Genomic DNA, 27,963 nt, shown 5'->3' with positions numbered 1-27,963 from the left:
ACACAGAATTCCCAGTTTAATTTTAAGTTTTATTGTTTCAGATAACATTGTTATGACCATGCTAACCATGCGCAATGTCTACAGTAATTACATAACTGAAAGAGTTGAGCTGACTGTGATACTGTGGTTTAAATTATGGGTATAAGAAAACTTTAATACTTTTTGAAATGGTTGTATATAGTGTATCATTTCTTTATACTCATTTGCTTTTCCTTCAAATCAGTCCCCTTTTCAAAAAGGTCAATGTGGAACAGCAATGTTTGAATATTCAAAATATACAGCAACTCTCAAATACTGTATGTAACATACAGTTATGGCTACTTCACTTAAGACAATTTAAAAAAAAGTTTCTGTCTTTCCAGGCTATGTATTGTCCAAAGTACACAAATCTAAATACCACTTTGTAAGTAACATAATAATGTGTATAAACTGTTGGAATAATAGCTTTTCTTGCAGCATGGCGGAGATGAAGAGTTTCAAATAAAGGTTCAAGTATTACAGGTCACACACAACAATCCCAGTGGCCAAACAGAAAGAATACACAGCCAGAAAAATTGAGTAACTAATCAGTCCCCCATAAGGCATCTCTACTGAAATTATACTACACACAGAAAATGAAAAAATGCAATCATTAGTTATGAATTGCTCAGGAAGTTAAAGGAGCCCACTGGATAATTCCTACACACAGGACCAAACAGTACAACATGATGGGAGGAGAATAACTTTAACAACATCTTTATAGCTACAGGGAAAGTTGATTGTTAGGCAAACATTTCTGGCCCGGTGCACTTCAGTCTTACAGCCAGATATCTATTGATTGGACTCATATATGTCTAATAGATGAATGCATCCATTAGTGCTGTGCCTTGTCACTGAAAAATGCCAGTTAGAGAAGCTTTTATGGATGCAATTACTGTTTATTATTCGCAATAGAATCCGAGTTAGCGGTTCACTCTAGACTACAACAATCCTGTAGTATATACTGTAGGTGTGTGCCATCAGTTGTGTTGATGTCATGATTTTCTCAATGTGTGAACATTCAAGTTGACAGCTTTGGAATCATCCTTCTCACTCACGTGCAGTTAGAAAGTTAAAGATTGAAAAAAGGATAAAGGGAATCATCTCATAACAATCCAGTGGTCAGACATCGCTAGGTTAGGAAGAGTGAAGGAGTCCTGCTGCTGGAGTTTAGTTTGCCGGATAAATCCATTAAATTCCTATGATGGCTGAAAGTAACATAAATCAATTGATAAAAATGGAGGTGATGAAAATGCATTTGAATTGAAAAATGGAGTGATAAATTATTGAGTGATTTGATTAATTTAAAGCTGATTTGACTAATACAGTCGGGATATGATTACAACAGAGCCATGTTTCATCATTTTCACCATCTCACATTCATCATTCACAACACTAAATTGGTGAAAATGTATGTGAATTGAAAAAAATAGTGATAATTTGTTAATTGATTTGATAAACTTGATTGACATTGTATTTGAAAGTGTTGCTCTGATAATCAACTGTTGACCATTCATTTGGGGAAAATTATGAAACCTGGCTCTGTTTTTATCATATCAGAAACTGTTTTAGTCAAATCAGCTTTAAATTAATCGAATCACTTGATAATTTATCACTCCATTTTTCATTTCACATCCATTTTTTATAGCTCCATTTTTCAATTCACATGCATTTTCATCACCTCCATTTTTATCAATTCATTTTTGTTACTTCCACCCCTCATAAATTCCAGCCAAATCAATCGTCAACACGTCATGCATGAATAACATTACCTGGTAAGAACATTTTTGAAGTATTAAAAATGATCATGAAAATGAAATATTCATGCCTTTCCCAGCAACAACACACTGAATTAGATTTAAAAGCTTGGGAGGGCACGTGGAAAGGCAGAGGTGCAAATGCAGGCATCAGTGCTCTGAGCAGGCTTTGTTAATCCTGTACTGGGACTGAACTGGGACCCAGTGGGGAATTTGTGCAGGGGGAAGTCTTATCATACATTAGCAATAGCGTGTTTTCTAAATGTCCATGATATTGAAAACCCTGATTATTTTACACAGCAAGACACACCTTCTCTTCCTGACCCTCTTTCACATGTGCTCATCTCGCACACACACACTTGTCCTCATAACAACACACATACTTTCAATGGTCAGTTATGTGATTAGAATATTGAATATACTGTATGTTTTCTTTATATTGCAAGTCAATCTCTATGGCTCTATTCCCATAAATGTAGTGACGCGGGGGCACACACTCAACATGTGACATCCTGCGAGAGTATGTGTGGGACAGAGAGAGAGAAGGCAAGCGAGAGAGGAAGAGAAAGAGAGAGATTATTAACGGACTACTGGATGCTAAGCTTATTTGAGGACGGAGGCGGCATCCCAATGAGCTTCGAGTCCGACATGGGACTGACAACACCCTCAATCAGGTTCTTGTTGCAGTCGCCTATATCGCCTTCAGAGGACAGTTTAGGGTAGTTGACGCCGCCAGTCAGGTCAATCAGGTCTTCGAGAGCACGGGTGTTACTCAACCCGCTGAGCTGGATTTCGTTGACTGGCGAGAACTCTGGGATAGATATCAGTTCCTCTCTCGAAGCCGGGCTGGAATATAATAATAAACTAGAATTACCACTTCAAGGTTGTATGCCTCCACTAACATGTCAAGTTGCAGTTTACATCCATGTCTCTCCAAATCATTTTATCCTATTAGACATTTGTGTGAAATTGTCATAATTAGCATATGAATAGTAATGGCCAAAAACCTGATTTGTGATTTTACAAAAATGGGACGGACGTGAGGTCACAGTGACCTTTGACCACCAAATTCTAATCAGTTCATACCTGAGTCCAAGTGGACGTTTGTGTCAAATTTGAAGAAATTCCACATAGGCGTTTCTGAGATATCGCGTTCACAAGAATGGGATGGACGTGAGGTCAAAGTGACCTTGACCTTTGACTTTTGACTACCAAATTCTTATCAGTTCATCCTTGAGTCTAAGTGGACGTTTTTGCTAAATTTGAAGAAATTACCCCAAGGTGTTTCAGAGATATCGTATTCACGTGAATGGGACGGATGTGAGGTCAAATTGACCTTAACCTTTGACCACCAAAATCGAATCAGTTCAGCCTTTAGTCTAGGTGGACGTTTGTGTGATTTTAAGAGATTCCCTCAAGGCGTTCCTGAGATTTCGCGTTCATGAGAATGGGATGGACGGACGTACATGCGGATGGACAAACAACCCGAAAACACAATGCCTCCGGCCACGGCTGGCGCTGGCGCAAAGGCATAAAAACACAATTACATATAGTAGTTGTGTCCTCGAAGACCAAGTGTGTAATGTGTTGAGTACTACTATAATAACACCTGATGACTCACCTGACGTCCATGGACTGCACCTCATCACATGACCCCGTGCCCTTCACATCTAGTGGCTCCAGCTTGATGATGGGCGGTGCCAGGTGTCCCACCGGCAGGGTCGCCACAGACGGTCTAATGACCTTCATCTGGGACCCTCCTCTAGCAGCTGTCGGCACATGCAGGCTCTGCTGTTTGCTTACCTCAGCAGTTCTCTTCAAGGCACTTCCTTCTCCCTTCACTGCTCCGTTCATCATAGCACCCTCCCTTTGGTTGACTTTGGCGTCTGCTGTCGCCTCTTTATTTGGTTGGTCTGCGGCTTTAACATGTGCTCTGTGTTGTTTGTTCACATTCGTCTCCACCTCTCTTCCCTGTTGCTTGAGAAAGCAGTCTTTGCCCTCTCTGTTAAGTTGGCCGCCGGGCCCTTCACTGGTTTGTTTGGTGTCCGGTCTCTTGTCGGGAACACTGTGTGTTGGTGTCACTTGATGAGTGTTGTTTTTGACTTGCAATTGATTGTCCATCTGTGCTGCTGCTGTTGCTTCTTTCTTCACCGGGGCATTTTCCTTCATGTTGACCTGGTCTCTGACCTGCTCTTTAACCTGAAACTCAACCTTTTTGATTGCTTGCTCTTTCACCTGAGCTTTAGCCTTTACTTCACCTGTGGGGAACGAAAAACATCACAGTGGGCTTCACTTTATTTGGACTGTCCAGTTAACATCAACTGAATTTCATTAAAGTCGACTTGAGTCTTTTCCTGGTTGCAGTAATAGTGGATGTCACATATTAACAGCATTACTGGACAAGTTGATACTAAATATTAGGGGTGTAACGATACATCAATCTGGATCGATATATTCTAGAGTTGTTCCGATACCGATACCTGTATTGGAAATGCGTCCGATACTGCCAAACATTTGTGATCGGGTATTGACGAGTACGCCAGTCTATGCAGCGATCCAACACCATAACTCATTAACCCAGAAAAAATTAAACTTTTTTAACCAAATTATTTTATATTTTATCATTTTTTATATTATTAATTTATGTTCTTTGGTACTCTACTTTGGTATCTAAATCGGAAGGAACAGGATCAGGATCAGGAAGGAACAAATCGTATCGGAACATCTCTAAAATCTCTAATGGATTCAATGATCAACAATCCAATATCATCGATACAAAGTGAAAACATTGATGCATATTATCTTTAAGATACGCCTTTATTTTGAAATTTCCCATGGCACGTCTTTGTCACCAATTTGTGTCCAAGAGCACCTCCTTCCTACAGAACCCAGTAATAAAATTGTCAAATCATATTTTAATTGCTTTTTGTGAGTTGATGTAAAGGTTACTGATTGCGTTAAAGGGGCATATAATATCGTCTCATATCAATCACAGGCCCCTGAATTGAATCAAATCAAAATTGTATCGTGGTTGACTGTGATATCAGCAAATAGAGCGCTACAGGAATGAGTTCTAAAACCCTGAAATGAGTTAGCATTTTAGCACTTCCGGTTCCCTCGTCTGAAAGTCAATGGGTTTTTTGAATGGGTTAGATGCCTGAAATAAGGTCTGTGGTTAACACAAGCGTAAGAGATTTTACGGTTTTGTTCTACGACATAAAATCCGTCAGTAAATATCCCACTTGTGAATTTTGATGCTTTTATGTGTCTTAAAAAAGACGGTTGCTAAAAAGTGGCTAAATGAGACCACTAAACGTCATCACGCTGACTCGTCCGCCTTTACAGCCTCCTTGTGTATACTCATCCTCATGCGACCAGGGTGTTGTTAGTTTATAGCCTAACTTTAGCTTTTTACTCCTGGTGATTGCATTCACGCTTCAAAAATCATAAAAGTGGTATTCATTTGTGAAGATTATCTTGCTGAACAAAACGTTTGTATCATAAACATTTGTTTGCCACAGAGCTTATTTACTGCAATAATCCAAAACCCAATGGAAAAATCCCATTGGCTTTTTGTTGAGGGAACCCAGGGCGATGCTAACTTCCCAGTTGGCCTACATAAATACGTCATCCCTGTATCGTATCGTGATGAAACTTGTGATTTACACCCCTGCTAAATATTGACATTGGCTCAATTGTGAAACCCAAATGACTCGAAAATTGACACCAGACACTCCAAATAAAGTGTGAGCTCACACTGCGCAGAGCGGTCCCTGAATAAATCTTCCAAGGGCATTTTCAAGAGCAGCTAATTTTACAGTCAGCTCCCATGGCACTGCTCTAAAGTAAAAAGTGCCCTATCAGCACCAAGAGCAAGAGTCCTTGGCTGCTGCTCCATATTCCAGACAATATTGTGTAACTTCCACCAAAATGGTTTTAAACGTATGGCCCAGAGAGACAAGGATCATAGCTGTTCATTCTTCAGAATAGCCAAAGCATCAGAATTATTGCATAACAAGACAATAACAGGAATGCTGGAAAAAATATTGGAGAGGGTCCCCTATTGATATTTCACACAAGCCAACTTATAAAAATTGAGACTACTGCTGCGCATGCTCAAAATAAGCTAATAAATGAATCACATTGCATGCCCTGTTTGCATTTTTACAGCTGCAAGGCATACAGAGAGGGGCAGAGGAAGCAGGGGCAGCAAGCAAACAGACGTATTTGCAGGGCGACTGAATAACACACTAACCTGGTTTCGCCTCCACCTGCTCCGCCTTCTGATTCAATGCAGAACAGAGACGATCGAGTCAACGTTTCGTGATAATCAGGACGCAAAACCAAAGTATCACCAACAATAGAATTTAATAAAGATAATAACAACAGAAAGTCTTAATAAATTAAAGTTGAAAAACCACATAATCAGCAGGTGCTTAAAGTCAGCGGGACAACTGTACGAGAACGGGGGGGAGGGGGCGTCTCTTACAGTACCTTCAAGTCAGCTTCACCCTTCCTAGTTCTCTTCATGATCTCCTCAATTCTCTGTGAAAAATATAATCGACATGTAATCACTGTGTGAACTTTCCAGGATTCAGAGTTTAAAATCTTTCAAGTGCAACATGCAGTCAGCAGGATCAGAGGTCAGAGGATTTTTCTGTTTTAAATAACCTTTTTTCTTAGCTGCCTCTCCTCCTCTTCTTGTTGCATCTGCAGTTCTCGGTCTTGCCGCTGACGCTCGGCGTCCTCCTGAGCTTGGACTTGGGCTTTTTCTTTCTGTTAAGACAGAGCACAATTAATCAGGGCTGCACCCTCTTAGACAATTAGTCGACTAATCGGTCATTTTGGTCTAAGTCGACAACGATTTCTTTTTTCATGCTGAATGACTTATTTCCAAGAAATTTATGAGCCAATCTCTGGTAAACACAAGATTAAAAGTGGTGCTTTGCTGTGATTCTTTGAGGAGAAACTCAGTTTTACAGATCTGACGACTAATCTAATCAACTAAACGATTAGTCTTTGTTGACTAATTGTTTAGTTGATTAGATTAGTCGCCATGAATCAACATGGGTGTTAGTCGACTAATAATTTCTTTGTTCAAGGACAGCCCTACAGTTTACACAGCATGTGATTCTCCTGAAATTCACAAGAAATTACCAAAAATAGAAAAAAACAACAACTGCCTGGCACCTTACAATGATCTCTCACCTCTTTGTCCATGTGGGTCTGTAGCTCCCTCTCCTGCTCCTCCTTCTTCCGTTTGTCCTCTTCTTGTTTCAGATGGTGAAGATCTTCCTCATGTTTCCCCTTTTCCTTCACTTCTTGAGCCTTCACCTTCTGCTGTCGCTGCTCCTGTTCAAGTTGCTTCCTTAGCTGCTCTTCCCTGAGTCTGATCGGAGGGTGCATACACTTATTAAACCCATTTAAAGACTTAAATTCAACGTGGTCTTTAATTCATGATTTCATCAATGAACTCACCGCTCTTCTTCCTCTTGTTCTCGCTTTTTCTCTTCTAGTTCCTTCTGAGCTCGAGCCAGACGCCTCCGCTCTGCCAGCAACTTGGTGGCCTCCTCTGCATTTGTTGTGCCAGCTGCTACCTTCCCTGTGGACGCACAAGCTGCTGATTCTGTCAACACACACAGAAAGACTGGTGTCAGATCATCCAAGTGTACTGCTAAAACATACCAAATACTCTCATTTGCATGAAGTCCACCTTTTTTCTTGTCTCCATCCTGAGCGTTGCTCTGCGTCTTCTTCTCTGAGAAATCCACTTTGGGAGACATGTTGTCCTTTCTGTCAGGGGACTGATTTTTTTCAGGTGTGTCATCTTTGAGATGATTATCCAAGGTTTCACCTTTAGGTGATCTGGATTTGGTGATGTCAGTGTTGACCACATTCTTCTCGTCTTGTGACGATGGATTGCTGATGTCTGTGCTCTTTTTCACTGCTTTGGATTGTTCGCTGTATTTCTCCACCTTCTTGTCCTCCACTCTCCTATCATCAGGTGACAGGTTTGGACGATGTCTTGTAGGAGAGTAATGGTACTTATGTGCATTGCTGGGAGACTGGGCACGCATCTTAGATGCCAGCCTGCACACACACAGAGATGTTAAGTATTTCATGACAGGAAATACATTTTTAAATAATGCTGTGCGAACAAGGTAATGGTCCCTGCTGACAGACACCTTTCACCAGACAAATAATCTTACTTGGAGGTCTTTGGAGAAGCCAAGTGCCTTGTGATACTAGCAGGGGATTCAGATCTTCTCACAGGGGATCCACAACCTGGGGATGCAGTTCTTCTCTCTCTGCGCAGCCGCTCTTTCTGCAAGCAGAGTGATTTAAGACACAAGATCTTGCAGCTTTTATATCCATTCATGTTTGATTTCTTACAGATGTTATGAATGTCAAGGTACAGCACATGTATGAGGTCTGACCTTGGGGGTATTGGGAGTGGACTGAGAGCCTCCCTGAAGTCCAGCTTTGTTGTGATCCGCGGGGTTCAGTGAGCCGCGGAAAGGTGATCTGTGAGGGCTGCAGGGCGCTACGTGATGACAAACACCATGCTTATCAAATCGAATGATGGCGAATCACAAGTGACAGAGGGACATTAATACAGCAGCCAGGGGAGGGCTTGACTGGACGGTGTGTGCTGCACCCAGATGAAGCTTACAGACTCATTTTGGCAGCCAGTTGGCAGCTCTGATGCATTTCAAGCCTAAAACTTAAATTTCAGGTACAGGCCTGAATGTATTTATTCGGGATATAGTCATTCAACGCCCAGTCAGCACTTCTGTCCTATTGGACAAACATGAAGGGAGACATTTTGCCAAAAAGAGGCCATTGATTTCCCAGATTTAGATTAGACCTGATTGAGGGTAGGATATTGAACACATCTTTGCCTTTCAGCTGCCAGTATGACTGATTCAGCCAACAGTCAGAAATAATGTGGCATGTTAATGCCACTTTTATCTTTAGGAATTAATCCTGAGTCATTACGCTACTATGCCAGTGCGACGCAAGCACACACATGCCAGCGTGATGGCTGCAAACAACAACCCAATTCCCAACATCTCTTCCTTTGTCACACCCAAAACGACAGCAAATGAAAACACACACGGACCTTGTGCAAAACACACAATCACAAAAGCAAAGGCCCTAACGCACCATACAACACCAGAAGCTTCTTGCTGTCTCTTGTAACTTCTCATCCCATCTGTCACCATCTGTAATCTCTAAAGAGTGCAGCCCTCTCAGTGGGATGACTGTATCTGTGTCTATTTTATTTTTATTCTAGGTCATGTGCTATTAATCTCCCAAACCGTCTGCTCCAGGGAGTCAGCACCACTTGGCTGCTTTCATTTTGAAAGCCAGGTTATTTAAAGAAAAATGAAACAAATGCTTCTAACTCATCTACAAACTGAAAATAATACATCTAGTGTTTGAGATCACTGAGATTTTCATGTCATTCTGAGCCAGTGTCCTTTAGCCTGTTTGTAATTACTGAGAGTTTACTAATCTGGGGAAACTAATCCGGAGGTTGACTTCTAGGGAAATTTGAAAGAAAGTTACACACACTGATTATGTTTGTTGACTCGGCTGAAGGGGATTTATGGCGGAAAACTTGTTTCCGCCGACTATGAAATAGCTGATGCTTTTTCGTATTGTCCTCTTTTTCCTGCATGGTGGTTCACTTGCAGTCAAATGGCAGAGTTTGCCTCTACAAGAGAGGAAAGCATGAAAGTCCCTTGAGAACATTAGGAAGACGTATTCAGCTTGATTCTGCCTGAAAATTAGGTTAGATCATAATAAGACCAGTTTGGATATATGCCAGTAAATGCTCCTGCACTGATAACATCTGCCTGTTTATTCTCCACAATGTTGCGCTTAATCCACACTGACTTTTGCAACGACGACTCAAAATAAAAGCCACTGCAGCAGAGCACAAACACATACCAAATACCTATAGAGAACATAGAGATTACTTTTCAGAAGTACATTATTTGCACAAAGGTTCAACAACAACAACAGCAGCTTAACATGCATCACAGGAAGAACACGTTTGCCCTTGGTTGAAGTTTCAGCTCGCCAAAGGGCAAACAAACAAACACAGACATGGTAACTGTTGGATGGACAGGAGGGGTGATATTTGGGAGGGCAAGGGGGGCTTAACTTTACCAGATTCGCTGACAGCAGGAAGGGGGGAGGCAATGCCATGGGAAAAGGCGGAGGCAGCAGAGAAAGGGAGTAGGGCATTCTCATTGTCACCTACAGGCAGCGGGCGGAGCGGAGCAGAGCAGAGCAGAGCAGAGCAGACAGAGCGTTATGAACAGTTTATCTGAGAAAGTCCTCATCCAGCCGGAGAGAGACCTGGATGGCAGTTACCATATCAGCAGGGGTGCTGTGATGTAATGTAACCAGAACAAGCATTTTGTTGGTCTCATTTAAAGGAACAGTGTGTAGCATTTCAGGGATGTATTAGCAGAAATGGAATATAATATTCATAACTATGTTTTCATTTGTGTGTAATCACCTGAAACTAAGAATTGTTGTGTTTCCTTTATGTTAGAATCATATCTACAAAGGGAGCGGGTCCTCTTCACGGAGTCCGCCATGTTGCACCGCCATGTTTCTATAGTAGCACAGAACAAACCAAAAACTTTCTTTAGAGAGAGCCTTTCATGTTTTTACGTTACCTGAAGGCCACCGTAGACACTCTTGTGAAACTGCGGTAATGTGAGCTGCAGAGTGCAAAACCGTGGTACCGCCAGCCGGTGTCTGACTGCCGTTGCTCCTAAAGTAGTGTTATTATGGTAAGGATGGCCGAACGGTGTTACCATGGTTTTACATTCTGCGGCTCACATTACCACAGTCTTGGAAAGGGAGAAGTGAGCGGAGGGGTACTCAGTTGGTTGCAATCTGCAACCACACCACTAGATGCCACCAAATCCTACACACTATCCCTTTAAAGCCATGATGTGTCAGTTTTGAAAGTTTCCGACTGTGGTGACTCCCCAGTGGTGATCATAAATGTCACTGTGGCACTGTTACAGTCACGCACACAGATGATTTCTGTGTTATTTTTTCCATTATTTCAATCATCCACAGAAGTTTACAAGGTATGATTTGGTGCAGATATGTAACTCCATCCTGTCTCTTTGGGAAACCGGGACATATTTCTGCACATGCGTACTTCAGCAGCCAGGCTGTCGGCAAGTATCAGGCCAAGAGAAAAGCTCTCTTACACACAGACCTATAGCATTCACAGTGTCTCACAGAAATAAAGCAAAATGCAATCCTTCTGGAACTTTTCTTTCATATCCTGCTGTTTCAGATCATTCAGGTCTTGCATCCATGCCTCTCTGTTTGCAGCTATAAGCTGATGTGTTCTTACCTGCTCCTGTATGGCAGCCTCTGTTCCAGCGTTTGGTCCTCTGCTCCAGCTGAAGGCTTCGCTCCAGAGAGCGTTTCATCAGGGCCTCCAGACGCTCCTGAACGCAACACAGCAGAGACAAACTTCATTTGAGCACTGTCACCTCACGACTGGCTTTGGATCTTTGTAATTTTTACACACTGCCAGGGATAAGTCACATGGATAGATCTTTCTAATTTGAGATTGTGAAATTACACTCACAAATTAAAAACATAGATAGATAGACAATAGTGCATTCTTAGATTAGACAGATCAGCTGACCCTGTCCTCCTCGAGCTGCTGCCTCCTCTTTTCCTCCACTGCAGTTCTGCGGAGCTCCTCTTTCTGCCTCTGCTCCTCCAGCCGCCTCCAGCGTTCCTCCACTGTGCGTTCGTACTGCAGCCGAGCTCTGCGCTCCTTCTCCCTGATCAGCTGCTCCCGGGCCACTGAAACAGACAAGACAAACTCTGCTCCAGGTTCCATGGGGAAAAAAATAGAGTTAATGGACCAGAATGCTGCTGGCTTTTTACTATTCGTCTGGTCGTGTAGAGTTCAGAATATATACCACAGAAGTAATAAAATTCTCAGATTTTTTACCATTTTGCAACTATTTGATCAATACATTTGAGTCTCTGTTCAAAACACTTTTTTAAGAATAGTGTATTTTTCATGAAACTAAGCACTCACAAAATCTTTCAGTATTACGTGAACTTCTATGTGTTGTAGTGAATTAGAATCTGTCGATCGACACCCGAGACTATCATGTAGATAGAAATCCTTGTCATCGTGAGGCAACTGCAGGAGCTGCATGATAAACTGACCTACTTCTGTGGACTATTCTGTGTTACTGTCACATTGTCTCGAGTGGCATAGCTCATCATATCAAAAACCCAGTGAACTCAACTTCTACTGGCTAGCAAAGCCACTTCCATAACCAATTAAACTGTGGAGAGAAAAATGTCATGACGAAATAAACTTTGCAGGACAGCATTTCAGAGCTTCTCAGTTCACAAAAATCTGACTCTTTATTTGCAGTTGTGCCAAAAGTAAAGGACATCACCTACCCAGGCTTCTCTCCCTCTCCTCACGTCTCTCTTTGGCTAATCGCATCCTGTCGTCTGTCTTCATATAACCCTCCACAACTGAAAGATGGAGGAGGCAGGGGAAGGAAAGAGAAAAGGGCATTTAAAGAGGACCTATTTTGCTCATTTTCAGGTTCATACTCGTATTTTGGGTTTCTACTAAAACATGTTAACATGCTTTAATGTTCAAAAAACACTTTTCTTTTCTCATACCAGCTGTGCTGCATCACCTCTTTTCACCCTCCGACTGAAACGCTCTGTTTGAGCTCCCCCATCCCATGAACAGCCCAGTCTGCTCTGATTGGTCAGCTGGCCCCCTCTGTTGTGATTGGTCAACCGAACTGCTCTAACTGGCTTTGTTTGTGGGTGCGCCAAACTAGCTGCTAGCCAAAATGTGTTACTTGGTAACATCACCACGTTACAGAAGAAAAGGCGGGACTTCAATCAAGGCATTTCAGGCAGTTCAGGAGCAGTGTTTCTGTGGGAGAGAGTAATGGTACATGTCTACAGGGGCGTTTAATCGCAAGGGATCGCCTCGCTTCCCAGCATTGGACGCTTGATGGGCTGTCACATAGACACAAGGCACTCGGCACCTGAATAGACAATGCTTTCCCTCGTTGGCTGCTGCTCCTAGCTTCCAAACCAGAACCAACATGGTGGCTCGTTTGGAAACTTTCTTCTCTTATATTTTGTAAATAGTTCATCGAAATTTGTTTTTGAAAACATTTTATGCGAGAAATAAGCCATGCAGTTGCTGAATCTGTCTTTATTTTAGATCAACAATATTTAGTTTAAAAGATTTTTGGGAGTTTCCAGAGGCGGCGAGTCACATCGGACGCCCCTGATTTGAATAAAGTAGCCTAGACCTCAACTTTATGCAAATGAGGAGCGGGCGACGTGACGGTCCATTTCTCGAATCGCGCCGCCACGCTACCAGAATGCATTGCACGGCTGCTTACATAGACAATGAATGGGAAGTATGGAAAGGACGGAGGCTGTGGACATGTACCATGACTCTCTTTGGCATGGACTTTGGGTTTTGTAACATCACAGACCTTTTACATGCACAAAAAAACATACTTGAGGAAAGGGGAAATAGCACAAAAGCATCTTTTATAAAAGCAAACATAGAGACTTACATTGTTTACCTGCATGGTTGTTATTGATGTGTGAAGGGGACGCGTGTCCATTTATTTGTGGCCTCTTCTCTGTGTTAGATGGAGCTGTGGATCATCATGACATAAGGAGAGAGAGAGAGCACACTCAGCTTGGCTTAAAGAGGAATGACATCAGCACCACGGCACTGACCTGCAGTGCTGCTTTGTTACCAACAGGGGGAGACATGTCTTCAGCTCAGTGTGGGACTGATCCGTGTTAAATGCATTGTGTTGCAAAATACCAAGCAGCCCCATGCCAAGGGCAAACTGCAGCAATATGCTGGAGAGGGGGGCGGGGGGGGGGGAAGCTGTCCTTGGCGTGATGGTCACTCCACACATGCTGAACGTCTCTTTTGGTTAGTGTTGCTGCTGTAACCAGCTGATAACAGAGCAGCCCTGAAACACGTTTTCCTAACACATTTGGGCCTACAGAGTCATATCATGCATTCTGTAACGTTTCTCTGGTAATTGTGCAATAATCCAAATCATTGTGGAGTCAGTGATTCTCATCCAGATGAATGGGAGGAAAGAGAGCATCATGTAACAGAAGAGGAGAGGAGAGGATTACTCACTGGTTTTTCCAGTCCGGGCTGGAGAGCTGTGACCGTTTGTCGGAGATCTCTTCTCAGGAAGTAGAGTGATGGACGGTGGTGCCATCTTTTCACCTATAACGCACAAAACAAATAAAGAGCATTGATCTAAACAGCAAGCTGCTATTCTCACATCAATATCATAATGCTTGTAAATGGTGTGAATCAAGAAGAGGAAAGAAACCACAGTCACTGGGTGTATCACGTGAGATCACAATTTAAAAAAAAACACCTAAATTGGAGTAAATATTCAAAATGTGATACTTTTTTTTTGTTTATATACTAACATGAAGCAGATATAGTGGAACAAATGTTTTATATATCAGTATTATAGTTGAAATAAACTAAATAAGTAATTATTAGATAAATCTATTATGTAATATGGATATTGAGAGTTGATAACAGTGTCCAAATAACAACATCTAAATTTTGAATTTGCCTATCATTGCCAAAAAAGTTTAATTCCACAAATTCACTGAATCAATATGTGCATTGTAGACTAAACTGCCAACAAAGTCAGTCGCTTCACTTGATTAAGTGAGTTAGTCTCACATAGGGCCTCAACACTGAGGCCCTATGTGGTTTGGCTGATGTCAGAGAGCAGAGCACTGACTTGACTAAACATATTACTGCACACATTCATCATGCTTAACTTGTAGCATTTACCATTATCCATGCTAACATTTTATTGATTTCTTAAGTGGCCACACTGGTAGTCTACCTCTAATGAACTGGGGTGTATTTACTGCAGCTTTTATGGTTTTGAGGGGAATGCTGCTCACACTCTTTTTTTCCCCATAATAATTTATTGGGAGTAACCTCAGGTGTACAGAAAAAAAAATAGAGCAGAAATGTAAATGATTGTCCCTCCATATTTTGGTATTTTTCCTCCGAAAAGCCCCCTCCCACCCAACCCTCACCCATTGCCAAAAAGGATAATGGACAAAAAAACAAACAAAGTTAAATTAAATTCAAAAAATAAAAAGAAAATAAGCTAAAAAAAAAGAAGTAAAAAGACAAAAAATAAAAATATTAATAAATAAAGTACACAAAAAGGAGAAGAAAAAATAAAAATAAAATAAGATAAGATACAAATTTAAATGAAATAAATATTAATAATAAATAAAGAACACAAAAAGAAGAAGAAAAAAATAAAATAAGATTTTTTTAAAAATAAAATAAATAATAATAAATAAAGTACACATTGACATTAATAATAATTATAGGATAAATCCCAAACTACAGATAAAATAGGCTGATCAACTTTACCGTGTACAAATGGACAAATTAACTACTGCTCACACTTATGTCTTTATCTTATAGAGCTGTCCAGGTATTATTCTTTAACATTAATCCTGTTATTGTAAAAAAATACAAGCTGTAGAAACACAATTACGTGTATAAGATGGAAGTGAAATGAACACTGATGTTTTAATAAAGGGGTTTAAAAGTTCCATCATAAAGTGCCTCCAGTAGTCACCTTGCATAGTACTTTCTCAATGTGAACTAATGTGACAGACAGTGGGGGAAGTCTTTAGAGTCACTTATACAATTGTGCCAAATTTGATTATCATGCTGGAAGATTTCCCCTCTTTCAGGGCGTGGAGGGTAAATACAATATGAGACAATGACCCAGTCTTAAACCCCCCCCCCCCCCCCCCCCCCCCCAAAGTCATCACACATTGGTTTGATGCGCATAATAAAAATACACAGTATAATCCACGGGGCTGTCCTGTGTCATCCTCTCTCTCCACCCATTTGAACCCTTTTATCCGATTGAGTCGCGTCATCACCAAAAATAAAGCTACACACACATAGATAGCCTGGTTTTGCTTTGAAGGGACTGGACACGCATTATTTAATCTGTAATGTTGATATCCCCTTATGAGAAAATGTAAAACAATGAAATCAGAACCACACAAAGGAGGCACTCCAGTTCTGTTTCGCTCACTTTTACGCATGATAAAAAAAAAACATTAGGCCTACATTGATTTAGGTTTATTCTAAAGGGAATGAAAATATGCACATTGTAAACCTGCATCCATTGAAAACAACAGCACAGAGAGCTTTAGCGGATAAACAAAAAGCCGGATCATGACTGCACTGCCGGCATCATGCACATAAAGCAGCGGAAATGTCAATTGCGTCATTCATGAGTCTGCTTTAAAATCGCGACCCAAACACAACAAACAGAGTCCGATAGCGTGATGATACCAAAACCAGAAACGTTCCATCGAGCTTACCTGTTATTGCACTGGATGATGGGACTGTTTTCGCCATGGTAGCTGCTGTCACAGGCACAATAATACACCCAAATGGATGAGGATGCTGTCACCCAGAGCGCTCTGCGGTGATGCAGCCAATGCAGCACATGCAGGTATCCGCTTCTCTCCGCGGCAGCAGCAGCGATGCGCGCAGCCACAGCGGACACAAACAAGCACACAGCATTCAACTAAACGGCCTGAAGGTCATTATAAAGGCTGGAGATGATGGGAATCAGGACAGGACAGGACAGGAGGGTCTTGTATGTGGATGGATGGAGGAGAGAGATGCTGAGGCTGGAGGAGCAGAGATGATGATGATGCGCACACAATCGAGTTTACTACCGACCGAGCACACCGTGTGCGTCGCAGCGTCAGCCCGCCCAGGCTATCATCAACACAGTACCGGTGGTAGATAGGGGAGCTATACTGTAGATTTCCTCTCTGCAGACAGCTCAAACCAAATTTAGCTGGCTTTGATGCAATAACAGGGAGAGGGACAACACGTCAGCATAAAGTTTCTTATTGTAATATGCCTATAAGCTTCAAAAGTATTATATTCATTATTCTTTATTTATCTATTATTATAGTCTTATTGTTTGTTTGATTCTCCATGTAACATCCACACATATGCCTAAGGTGCAATAACAAAGCAATAACACATTAGAAAATCCAGATTTGTCTGAGAAAACTTGGCCTTAGAGTACAGATATGTCTACCATGTCTTTTATGGGTGTGATATCTGCATTTTCTTTTCTTTTTTTTTGTTTGATTAGGACACATCCTGGGAATTTTGGAGTGGTACTGGGTTTCGATTTAATGTATTGGCTTCATATCACAATATATTCCAGAAATCTGAAATGCAAAAAAATTTCCCACATTAGGCTAATTCACCTGTTCAATTCAATCATGTTCAGAGGATGACGAAAATGCAATTTTAGATGCAACTGAAAATAGAAATCTCACTTAGCTCCTAACAATCGTATAGGCTACATTTCACTTGTTAAAAAAAAAGATATTTTCACCACTTTGCTGAACATTTTACAGTTTACATCTTCTACGAGAGCCATGAATGAAGAAAAGACTCATGAGTTGAACAAATATTGACAGCTAAGGGTTAGTGATGCACACACAGGTCTGTACACTAAGCACCATCCTGCTATCACAGCTTTGTGACCCTATATATCCATAGCATTTAGATAGGGTCACATATTTTCACCATTTTGAATGACAGCAGTTTGATAGTATCTGACCATAATAAAGCCTTTGCAGTGGTCATGCTGGTTTAGCACCCTGGAGCAAAAATTAGCTGTGGGCCCCCAGTACCCTCCCCATTCTTCCAACTCTCTGTGCACTGAGTGAATGTAACATTGTCTTTAAGTGCCCATCAACTAAAGTGCACTGCAGACTACACATGGCAGCTTTATTTTATTTTGCCTGCAGTCCCAGAAAACAACTTGTACCTGTGTTGAAATACTTCCTACCCCAGGTTTACTGTGTGTAATAAATGTATTTAAGACAAATATAAACTGATGTAAAGCTTCAAAAATTAATTTGCCAAAGATAGGACAAGGCTCTTATCATTTCTGAGTTGATGAGCTCATAGAATCCGATGGGTTAAAGAATAGGGTGTCACACTCACATCTGTTATAACTTGGCACATTTATGTTCAGTTTCTCTTTGACAGAAGTTTCACAACTGGTTGATACAAATGGTCAGGTTGGGCTCCCTTCAAGACCCCGGCCCTCTTTAACAACTCAAAAAACATACTCAACACTGTTTTATTACATTAATGTTTCATGACTTTTCCCAATTTTGTAAAACTTTTTTATAAACATGATTTTTAATTGCATATATTTCTGTCGTCTGTTCCTGAAAGTTAAGAAATACAAAACATGGTTAAATCAAACAGAGAACCATGCTATGTATCTGTGATTGATGTTGACAGTAGTTTTTACGCAACGCTACCCCTCCCAGATCCCAAATAAGTCTATTAGGATTAATGGTTTTTGGAGTTTTTAACAGTCTAACAGGGAGTTAGACCTCTCTGTGGTGTAATTGAACCAAAACATAAGTCAAGTCACCATGTAGGAAAGCAGAGAGTTTGTTACACAAAAAGAATATATGTTTATGCATTGCCCAAATATAACATATAAAACATGACATGTTACTTCATTTTGTGTAATAACAATGTTTTCTGGTAATTTCTTTTTTTTTTTTTTTAACACTCTCATCAAATGTGTAAACTCAGTTTTTGGCAAAGGAAAGGATTATAACGTCAATAATTTCCTACATAATGGGTTTTAATTAGGTAAGAAAAATTAATTTAAATAAAAAAGGTTGATTATTATAATAATAGTAATAATCATTATTATTATCATTGTTTATTTATTTAATTTAAAATTATGTATTCTATAATACATGTGTTGCCACGTACAGAACAGAGGAGACGTGGCGGCAGCAGAGTGTCTTTCCTGTCATTATTGAAGACAGAGAAGAAGAAGAAGAGTGAGTCGAACCATTCAAAGTGCTTCTCAGACTGCATTGTAGGGGATTGGATATCTCCTTCCTTTGGTTCCTGCTCACATAGGGGTGGATGGAAATGAGAATGCAGATATATTGGCCAAACAGTCATTAAAACGACACTTAATTGACATACAAATACTGTTACGTAAAGCAGAGGTTAAAACTATCATTAAGGACTACATGCACAAAACCTGGCAAGAATACTGAGACTTAAGTGACACTGGGAGACATCTGTACAGTATTCAGAAACATGTAGGAGCTGGTGGAATACGGACCGGGAGCCTAAGGGAAGAGATGGTCATTATCCGTCTGAAAATAAGGACATACAGGATTAAACCAAACACTCCATAGAATAGGCAAGCACCCAACTGGACTATGCAAGCAATGTAATAAACCGGAAACTGTCAAGCATGTTGTAATAGAGTGCAACAAATATGACAAAGAAAGAGGGGAATTGCTATCAGGAGTAGATGATAGGAATATTACGATAGGGAATCTGCTAGGAAAGACATCTAAGAAAGTACACAATCTTCTAATTAATTACTTAAAGGGACTATTTGTAACTTTCAGAAATGCTTGTTAACAGCGACACCTGTGGCCGTTAAGTCAACGAAAGTCAGCGTCGGGCTCGCGCTTGCTCGCTCTAAATAGACATGAACGAGCATCGCTCAAAACAGTGAGGCGACACACATCAGCTAAAACCACAATATCACTCTATATTTCACCTGCTTGGCAGTAATGTTAGCTGACCAGACGAAGGTCTCTCCATGAATCAGTGCTGATCCTAGTGTTGGATTTTTCCTGCTTCAGCCTCCCGAAACACCGGGAGGCTGAAGCAGGAAAAGGGGGTCGGTGCCGGGGCTGAAGCAGGGAGACACCGGCACCCGGGCTGAGACAATAACGTTTCTCGCTGTGGAGCTCCATCACTTCACAAGACACGGTAAACTTCTGTTGGTCTAGAGGACCTGCAGCATTTATTTCTGCACAAACGTCCACTGTACTAGATATTCTCAGAGCTAAACTAACTCTTCTGCAGTGTGGAGTGTGCGCGCATGCACGTCTAGAGGTGGAGCCAGACAGCGAGAACGCGTGCGGTGTGTGAGTGAAGGCAAGCAGGCAGCGGAGCAGGGACTCTGGCCACAGGCGATCGCGCATATGCGAGGGCGCATGGGATTTCGACCCATTTATGCGCTTAAAAAGTTACAAACAGTCCCTTTAAGGGTAACAAGAATAATGGAGAGAATTAAAATATTTAGTAGTATTATTATTATTGTTATTATTATGAATAATTATTCATTTTTATTTTATTGTTTTTTTGTTTTTTATTTATTTTATTCTTATTTTGTTGTTGTTTTTTACCTGCCAAACTGCTCCACACTCCAGTCCAGTAGGTGGCAACAATGCCCCTATAAGCTGGTTTGCCAACCCCCAATAAACACCAAAGAAGAAGAAGAAGAAGAAGTTAGCGGAACCGGAAAAAGAAGTCCTGTCAGAAGGACGGAGGAGCCGTGTTGTGTAGAGTCTGTGGTGAGCTAGCTCAGGAAACATGTTGACCAATATCTCTAATGTGCTGAGGGCTTGCGCCCAGAGAAACGTGAGTATAGAACATTTCAACTCTAGATGGTGTTTGCCAAGCACTGCATGACAGTCTCCCTCTAAGACCTCCAACATTTACCCAAAACAACATTGACTGACATCGCTGTGCTGACCTTGTGAGGCCGAGTGATAGCTTTTTTGGCTAACACCGCTAAAGTCTGCACACTAATCTAAACTATTGATGATAGCTTCAGTGTTTTGATCAGTACATGCCCAGTCCTTTATTCATTATAGTTGGGATACCTTTTACGTAGGTTAACTCTCTTGTTGTCAAAAGGCAGGGGCTGTTTTATTCACGGTAGGTGTTGTTTTATGAAAATTGACAGCAAGCAAAGTATTAGTAACCTGCTTAAAAACCAGGCAGCTCATTCAAGTGGAAGAAAAGTAATTTATACCTCCATATCAGTCAATTTTGATAGATATTTCCAGCCTAAAACAATTAGTTCTGTAAGTTTAAAGCACTTTTATTACATATTTTCTTAAGTTGGCAGCTCATATTATCAGAACATTAGCTGGGAGGTCCTAACAAACTGTATGAAATGGTTTAATATAGTTGTACTTGAATTAACTATAATATGATTTATTATAATGATGAATACCAGCTGGAGTTGGTTGCCTGACATTTGTATGTTGAGCTGCACTGGACTGGAGTTGAATATACATATTAATTCTATTATATGAGACTCAAAACCCTGTTTACTTATTGTTGGCCATATAAAGTTCCTTATTTAAATCAATATTTTGCCAATTTTAGATTACTTTATTTAGACACAGTTGTAGTACAGCTGCATGTGTTTAGACAACATTTAATATATGATAACTTCTGGCTTATTTTGTTAAATGGACAAAACTGTTTTGTAGAAAAGCATGCTTAAATAAGAAAGTTTTGTTTTGGTATTAGTACTGAAACTCAGGTGTTGTATTGGCTATAGTATTGAAAATGTTCAAACCTCAGCAGATTTGTCATTTTAAATAAAATCTCCTTCTCTCCCACGGCAGGGAGCTGCAGCCGTCGTGTCAGCACGCACCTATGCTGACTTCACAACTGAGGCTACCTTTGAAATAAAGGTAAAGCTTCAAACACCAAGTTGTATTTTCAGCTAAACTGATTTATGCACATGGCAGTTTGTGCGTTATAATGGGTATTTTCTTCCCTCTAGAAATGTGACATCTACAAGCTGGATGAGGCCCCGGCTACTCAGGTGGTTATGACTCGTGATGAGGGTCTGCAGTACTACCGCACCATGCAGACCATAAGGCGTATGGAGCTGAAAGCAGATCAGCTGTATAAGCAGAAGATCATCAGAGGATTCTGCCACTTGTATGACGGCCAGGTTGGGTGCACTATAATTTTTCCTAAAGATCTACTACCGGGAAAATGTTTTTAAAATATCAATATAAGAAATTTAAACCTATACCAATTTTACTGTGTGGATTTTGTCTTTCAGAGCACACATGTACACTCACATAGCAAAGCTGTTTGTTTTTTCCCTGTAGGAGGCCTGTGCAGTTGGTATCGAAGCAGCAATTAATTTGACAGACCACCTGATCACTGCGTACCGTGCCCACGGCTACACGTACACCAGAGGAGGGACTGTGAAGCAGATCATGGCTGAGCTCACCGGTGAGTCTGCAACTTTCAGACATTGAGACTGTTTCCGTCACAAGATTATTTTTGAGCTCCAATCACGATTCATTTTGAGATGCAAATAGGTCGTCTGTTTTTCTTTAACCTCAACTTTCTGATCCCTGCATGTTTTTGTTTTTAATTTACAGGCAGAAGAGGAGGTATTGCAAAGGGCAAAGGAGGCTCTATGCACATGTACATTAAAAACTTCTATGGAGGAAATGGGATTGTCGGAGCTCAGGTATATCACAGAAGACTATTAGCAAGCTTATTATTGTTTCTTTGTGTCATGTGACGATAAGATTGGAACGTACCGATTCACATGCTGTGGGATTAAACATAAATCTATGTGTCCTACCAGTATGCTGTCAGTTTGATGTAATTGTGATACGTCTTATAAGGGCTGAACGCATGCATAACTAGTGGGTCTGCTTTGATGGTGTTTTCTGATATTGTGGAAATATAGTGGAACAAAAGGAAGGTGGCATTGGTCACAAACATGCTTATCTGTGCCTGCATATTCCATAACAACCTGGCTGGTGCCTCAGTTTTGCTAGAAATATTATGGCAAGAAACCAATAAGAGCAAGAAATTCTTCCCCAACTAATGACATTATGTCCGTGCCAAACAAATCATAAGAACATTAGACTCAGTGTTTCATGAAGCAGCTTCTTGTAATATTGTTTGCACTTTATACATTAAGATTGATGTAATGTAACCCCAGACATGTCTGAATTCTCCTCAGGTTCCCCTGGGTGCTGGTGTGGCTCTGGCCTGCCAGTATCAGGGCAACAATCAGCTGTGTGTCTCTCTCTATGGTGATGGTGCTGCCAACCAGGTATGGCACAGAAATCACTGCAGTTTTAGTCCAACTTTGCTTAATTCCTGGATGGGATCAATAGCAGCTTTGTTCAAAAGTAGCGAACAGTCTTTCCAATAGTGAAGGTTTTATGCTGCTACTGTACCATTCATCTGTGCTCTAACCTGTTTATCTTGTTCAGGGTTCAAGGGGGCCTGTAACATGAAGATATTGGACTAGCAACTTTATTGATAAACATGTTACATTGAAATTAAAGGTACGCTAGATTTTAAAAATAATCCAACCGAAAAACTCAGCCCAGTGTTGCCAACTCTTTTCCAATGAAAGTAGCTGGCAGCACTAGCTCTAAAGGCCCTATATATAGAAAAAAAAGGTGCCATGTTGGCAACACTGACAGTCCATCCCTTCATATAATGAGAATGTCAACAAATATTCAATATTTCAAATACAACAAAAAGAAGAAGAAGATTACCAACCCCAGCTTTAAGTTAGACCAGCCATGCCTATGCTTAATAGACTGTTTCTCTACTTTTGAATCAGAGCTGCTATAGACATTCTGTAACTAATCTAGGCTGCTCACTGCACACCTTCAAATTTAACACAGGGACATAAAGTTTGTACTTTGCCATATACTTAAGCTAACAAGGTCAACAAAACAAATTGCAATCATATCTTTGTGCCACGTTGACAGATTTTTTTTTTGTTGTGTTTCACAGGGTCAGATTTTTGAAACCTACAACATGGCAGCACTTTGGAAGCTGCCCGCCATCTTCATCTGTGAGAACAACCGGTATGGCATGGGCACATCAGTGGAGCGATCTGCAGCCAGCACAGACTACTACAAGAGAGGAGAATTCATTCCTGGTCTCCGGGTACGTATTGTTCTTACTCATGTCTTCCAACTTTTTGTTCATATATATTTCTAGTTTTTTTCAAAGCTATGTTTTCGTTTGACAATTTGAGTAAGATATCTGTCGTGAGAACTAATGTAATGTAATATGATGCATACCTAGTACTAGGGCTGTCCTCGACCAAAGAAATTCTAAGTAGACCAACACTTATACGATTTTTGTCGACTAATTGATTAGTTGTTTTAATTGACAGAAAAACGCTCACCCTGGCTCTATTTAGGGAAAGTTTCGCGCACCTCCAATCTATTTTCACTGGTCAAAATCGACGCTGACAACTGCAAGTTAATCGATATCGCGCACTCTATGTAATAGAGAGTGACATCGCTCGTAGTATGTCTAATTTTTTTTCGCTCCATTCGCCGGAGTTTGCTCACTCGCTGTATGTTAGGAAGAGGTGTTAAAGTTGTGAGTTCATCACGCATTTATCTCATCAATCTAGCAACGACAGTTTTTTCGTGATTTTTTTGTGAACTTGATAAAAAATAACTGTTTGTTAGTGAGTGTTGTCCTTTTGCTGTCCATATGATCAGTTTAGTATTAATCACTATAATGTTTTTCCTGAAAGTGGCACATTGTGATGCAAAGAGAAATGTGTTGGGTTTTTTTTGTCCAGGTTGATGGGATGGATGTTCTGTGTGTTCGGGAAGCCACCAGGCTTGCAGCGGATCACTGCCGATCTGGGAAGGTGAGTTAAAAACACAGATTTATATCAAGCAGGAAATGTGGTCGTCAGTTAATCAGCTAAGTTATTTTTGTCCTTCCTTTAATCAGGGTCCCATTCTCATGGAGCTTCAGACCTACCGCTATCATGGACACAGTATGAGTGATCCTGGTGTCAGGTAAAACATCACAGTCCTGACTTTAGTAAATTTTAATTTAGATATTTGCTGTAACTGATTACTATATGTATATTACCTTTTAAAGCACTTTTCTTAATTGATTTATAATTTAATTTCATGTATTAATAATAATCGGACCTCCAAATGTTATCCTCACTGTGCTGTTACCCTGCTTCTGCCACTGTCCCATAGTAGTATACATGTACCCTCCTTCCCGCTGTAGTGCAATGCCCAGACAGACCACAGCCAACGGATGAATTGGACTCCGACTCTAATATTGCTATTGGCCTTAGCAGACGAATAACTGGCTTAAATAATACAGGATAAGAATTATAAACACACCATAAATATACATAGCCAAGTCACCTACACAAGTCCCTCCAACAGTATTAAGACCCCAAATGACCCCAAATCAATTATTTTCATATTGATAGTGGTGAAAATAATGTATTGCTGGTAATCAAGTAAGTTGTAGCACTTGGATTTGTTGTCAGCTCTAAAAAATGATTGTATTAGTGCATCCCTACAACATCCCTGCACCAATCTCTCCCCTCTCAGCTATCGGACACGTGAGGAGATCCAGGAGGTCCGCGGTAAGAGCGACCCCATCTCCTTGCTGAAGGACCGCATGCTCAGCAACAACATGGCCAGCGTGGAGGAGCTCAAGGTAGCAAATAATTTCAGTTTGTAAGATGGAAAAGAAGAAAATACTGCTATAGCAAGTTGTTCACTGAAAAATATCACATATTTGTCTCATACTTAGTATTTTTTAAATTTAGATTTTAAAACTTTATTATTAATCCGATGCCGACCGCCATTTACTGTAGATAATACACTGACTATGGAAAAGTAACTCATACAACCCCACTTCAAAACATCCGAACTATCCCTTTAATGGCTGGAATGAATGTTTGTTTGTGGTAATGAGATTGAAGCCACACATTACCAAACTAATGAGCCAAACATTCAGAGGTGGTCCTGAATACAGCCAGCTGTTTGGATACACTGGCTATGATCAGTGAATATAACAAGTTTGTGACAGAATTTTACATTTAAAAAATTGACATTAACATGGAGCTGAAAAAAGCACATGATTTCTGCTGTAGTCATCTTTTAAAGGTTAGGGATTAAGAGGTTACACACAAAGCTGCAGTACATTGTTTAAACACAAGAGAGTGCTAGTCTCGCTCACTTAGGCAAACACAGAGGACTGCAGGTTTATATCCACAGATTTTTAGTTTTCAGTTGAATAAGAAAATGGCAAAAATACAAGTTTTTTTTATAATAACACATATTTGTCTGCTATATACTCTATGTTTTGTCTGCTATAGGTGCCTTAGTGATCAAGACCTATTAGAAATATTCCTGAACATATATCCCAGTGTATACAAATTATATATATGATTTTATTTAAAGGGACTGTTTGTAACTTCTTCCACGTATAAATCAATCCGGGTCGGTGTCCCATGCTCGTTCGCGTGTGGCTACGCTGTTCAGACAAGACTCCAACACAAACTACACGGAAGCACCAAAACCGCAAAGTTATATTTAGTGAAGCCCGTCTTGTAAACAGTATTGGACGCGGTCGGAGGACACGGGGGAGACCGTAGCTTTGGTCTCCAGGGCCGGAGTCTCTGCTGTACTCTGCTCCTCTGCCTGCTTGCCTTCACTCACCCACAGCGCTCGTTCTCGCCCCACTCTCACGTGCATGCGCGCACACTACACACTGCAGAAGAGTTAGTTTAGCTCTGAGAATATCTAGTGAATATACAGTGGACGTTTGTGCAGAAATAAATGCTGCAGCTCCTCCAGACCAACAGAGGTTTTGCGTGTCTTGTGAAGTGACGGGGCTCCGCAACGAGTTACGTCATCGTCTCCTACCAAAACTCCGGTGTCTCCCCTGTTCCTTCTGACTGCGGTTGGGAGGCTGCGGCAGGAAAAACCAACACTAGGATCAACATTGATTCGTGGAGAGACATTCGTCTGGTCAGCTAACATTACTGCCAAGCAGGTGAAATATAGAGTGATATTGTGGTTTTAGCTGACGTGTGTCGCCTCACTGTGTTGATCAATGCTCGTTCATGTCTATGTAGAGCGAGAGCAACAAGACGTGGACTTTCGTTGACTTAACGGCCGCAGGTGTCGCTGTTAACAAGCAATTTCTGATTCTTACAAACAGTCCCTTTAAGTATTTTTTTGTAATTGAACAGTACCCACATAACCAAATATCCTTGGCCGTGCAGATGTACACTAAATGTCAGACAGCAAATTACTCTAATCTTCTGTCTTACCTGTGTTGTGTCTGTAGGAGATTGATGTGACGGTGAGGAAGGAAATCGAAGATGCTGCTCAGTACGCCACCACAGATCCTGAACCCCCTCTGGAAGAATTGTGCAACCACATCTTTTACAACAATCCACCCCTGGAGGTGCGCGGCGTGAACCCGTGGACCAAGCTGAAGTCTGTTAGCTAAAGTTTTTTCATCCCCTTTTTTCCTCACATCATCCACCCAATAATATATTACGCCCCTCACATATACACACACATCAAACAGTGTACCATAAACTAATGCCTCGGACCCAGAGATTGAACTGTCAGCAAGTAAATTCATTTCATATTCACAAAGAAACTAACAAAGATTGGCAAGAACACTAAATTAAATAATGTTCAAATGGTTTCAGTGTTAAAAGCAACCTAAAGAGTGCTGCCATAGTCCCCTGTCCCATATTTATTTATATTATTTGTAAAAATATTGAACTATTAGCCAACTCACCACATTATAGAACGTTTGTTTTATGTTTAATAATTAAAATCACCATCCTTGACGATGGTTAATTATTTAAGGTCTTCACCTCCTGTATGAAGTATATGCACCAAAAGATATAGATTAATACATGTCAGTAATTATTTTTATTTTAGAGGGGAAGCTCAAGAAATGAGTTAAGCTACGTTAAGGCACTAAATCAGAAGTTTTTTTTTTAATCTGGCCCCAAGTGAATATATTTAGTAGATTCTAAATTAGCTTGTGTGATGGTAATCTCTGGTCACTTTTGAGGCATAATAAAGCAAATGTCCACCCATCACCGTTCATCTCATAGTCTGAGAGTCTGACCTGTAAATCATGGCTTTGTACTCTTTATAATGAAGTGTACATGATAAATCATTCAGTTTGAGTTAACTACTTCTTGTCTTTTTTTATTTAACCCCTTGTTACAAAGACACCATAAAGGCAGCAGTCTAAAGACTTGTTACTATCCTCAATATGTCTCCATATGTTATTCTATGTAAGAGAGGATGAAGAATATCATGGGAAAGGTTTGAAATGTTTTCATTTATCTTGCCAAACCAAACGTGCCTGGCAGATCTT

At 40.7% G+C, this 27,963-nt stretch overlaps 2 protein-coding genes across 7 annotated transcripts; one reads left to right on the top strand and one right to left on the bottom strand.

The window, feature by feature from the left end:
- Positions 1-29: 29 nt before the first annotated feature.
- map7d2a (MAP7 domain containing 2a) lies at positions 30-16,673 on the bottom strand. Of its 6 annotated transcripts, none has more exons than XM_074611176.1 (18): positions 16,260-16,672; positions 13,999-14,091; positions 13,409-13,492; positions 12,252-12,329; positions 11,470-11,633; positions 11,170-11,266; positions 10,309-10,407; positions 9,954-10,043; positions 8,213-8,319; positions 7,985-8,100; positions 7,489-7,865; positions 7,254-7,401; positions 6,984-7,164; positions 6,447-6,551; positions 6,270-6,320; positions 6,031-6,058; positions 3,397-4,033; positions 30-1,226 (listed from the first exon to the last, which is right to left on the bottom strand). In XM_074611176.1, exons 1-18 carry the CDS (start codon positions 16,294-16,296, stop codon positions 1,151-1,153), a joined length of 2,568 nt encoding a protein of 855 aa, XP_074467277.1. In that variant the 5' UTR covers positions 16,297-16,672; the 3' UTR covers positions 30-1,150. The 6 variants fall into 6 exon arrangements, with proteins under 6 accessions (XP_074467277.1, XP_074467272.1, XP_074467273.1 ...); XM_074611171.1 differs by lacking the exon at positions 30-1,226 and adding an exon at positions 1,416-2,621 and having other exon boundaries at positions 16,260-16,673; XM_074611172.1 differs by lacking the exon at positions 30-1,226 and adding an exon at positions 1,416-2,621 and having other exon boundaries at positions 6,031-6,055; positions 16,260-16,673.
- Positions 16,674-20,240: 3,567 nt separating this feature from the next.
- LOC141752401 (pyruvate dehydrogenase E1 component subunit alpha, mitochondrial-like) lies at positions 20,241-27,161 on the top strand. Its single transcript, XM_074610350.1, has 11 exons — positions 20,241-20,397; positions 21,399-21,467; positions 21,560-21,733; positions 21,897-22,023; positions 22,176-22,267; positions 22,772-22,864; positions 23,563-23,718; positions 24,371-24,442; positions 24,529-24,596; positions 25,155-25,263; positions 26,905-27,161. Exons 1-11 carry the CDS (start codon positions 20,350-20,352, stop codon positions 27,067-27,069), a joined length of 1,173 nt encoding a protein of 390 aa, XP_074466451.1. The 5' UTR covers positions 20,241-20,349; the 3' UTR covers positions 27,070-27,161.
- Positions 27,162-27,963: the final 802 nt, after the last annotated feature.

This window comes from Sebastes fasciatus, chromosome 16, assembly GCF_043250625.1.
Source record: "Sebastes fasciatus isolate fSebFas1 chromosome 16, fSebFas1.pri, whole genome shotgun sequence".
NCBI lineage: Eukaryota > Metazoa > Chordata > Actinopteri > Perciformes > Sebastidae > Sebastes > Sebastes fasciatus.
The sequence above is the reverse complement of the archived record's forward strand: the minus strand, read 5'-3'. Positions and strand labels throughout refer to the sequence as shown.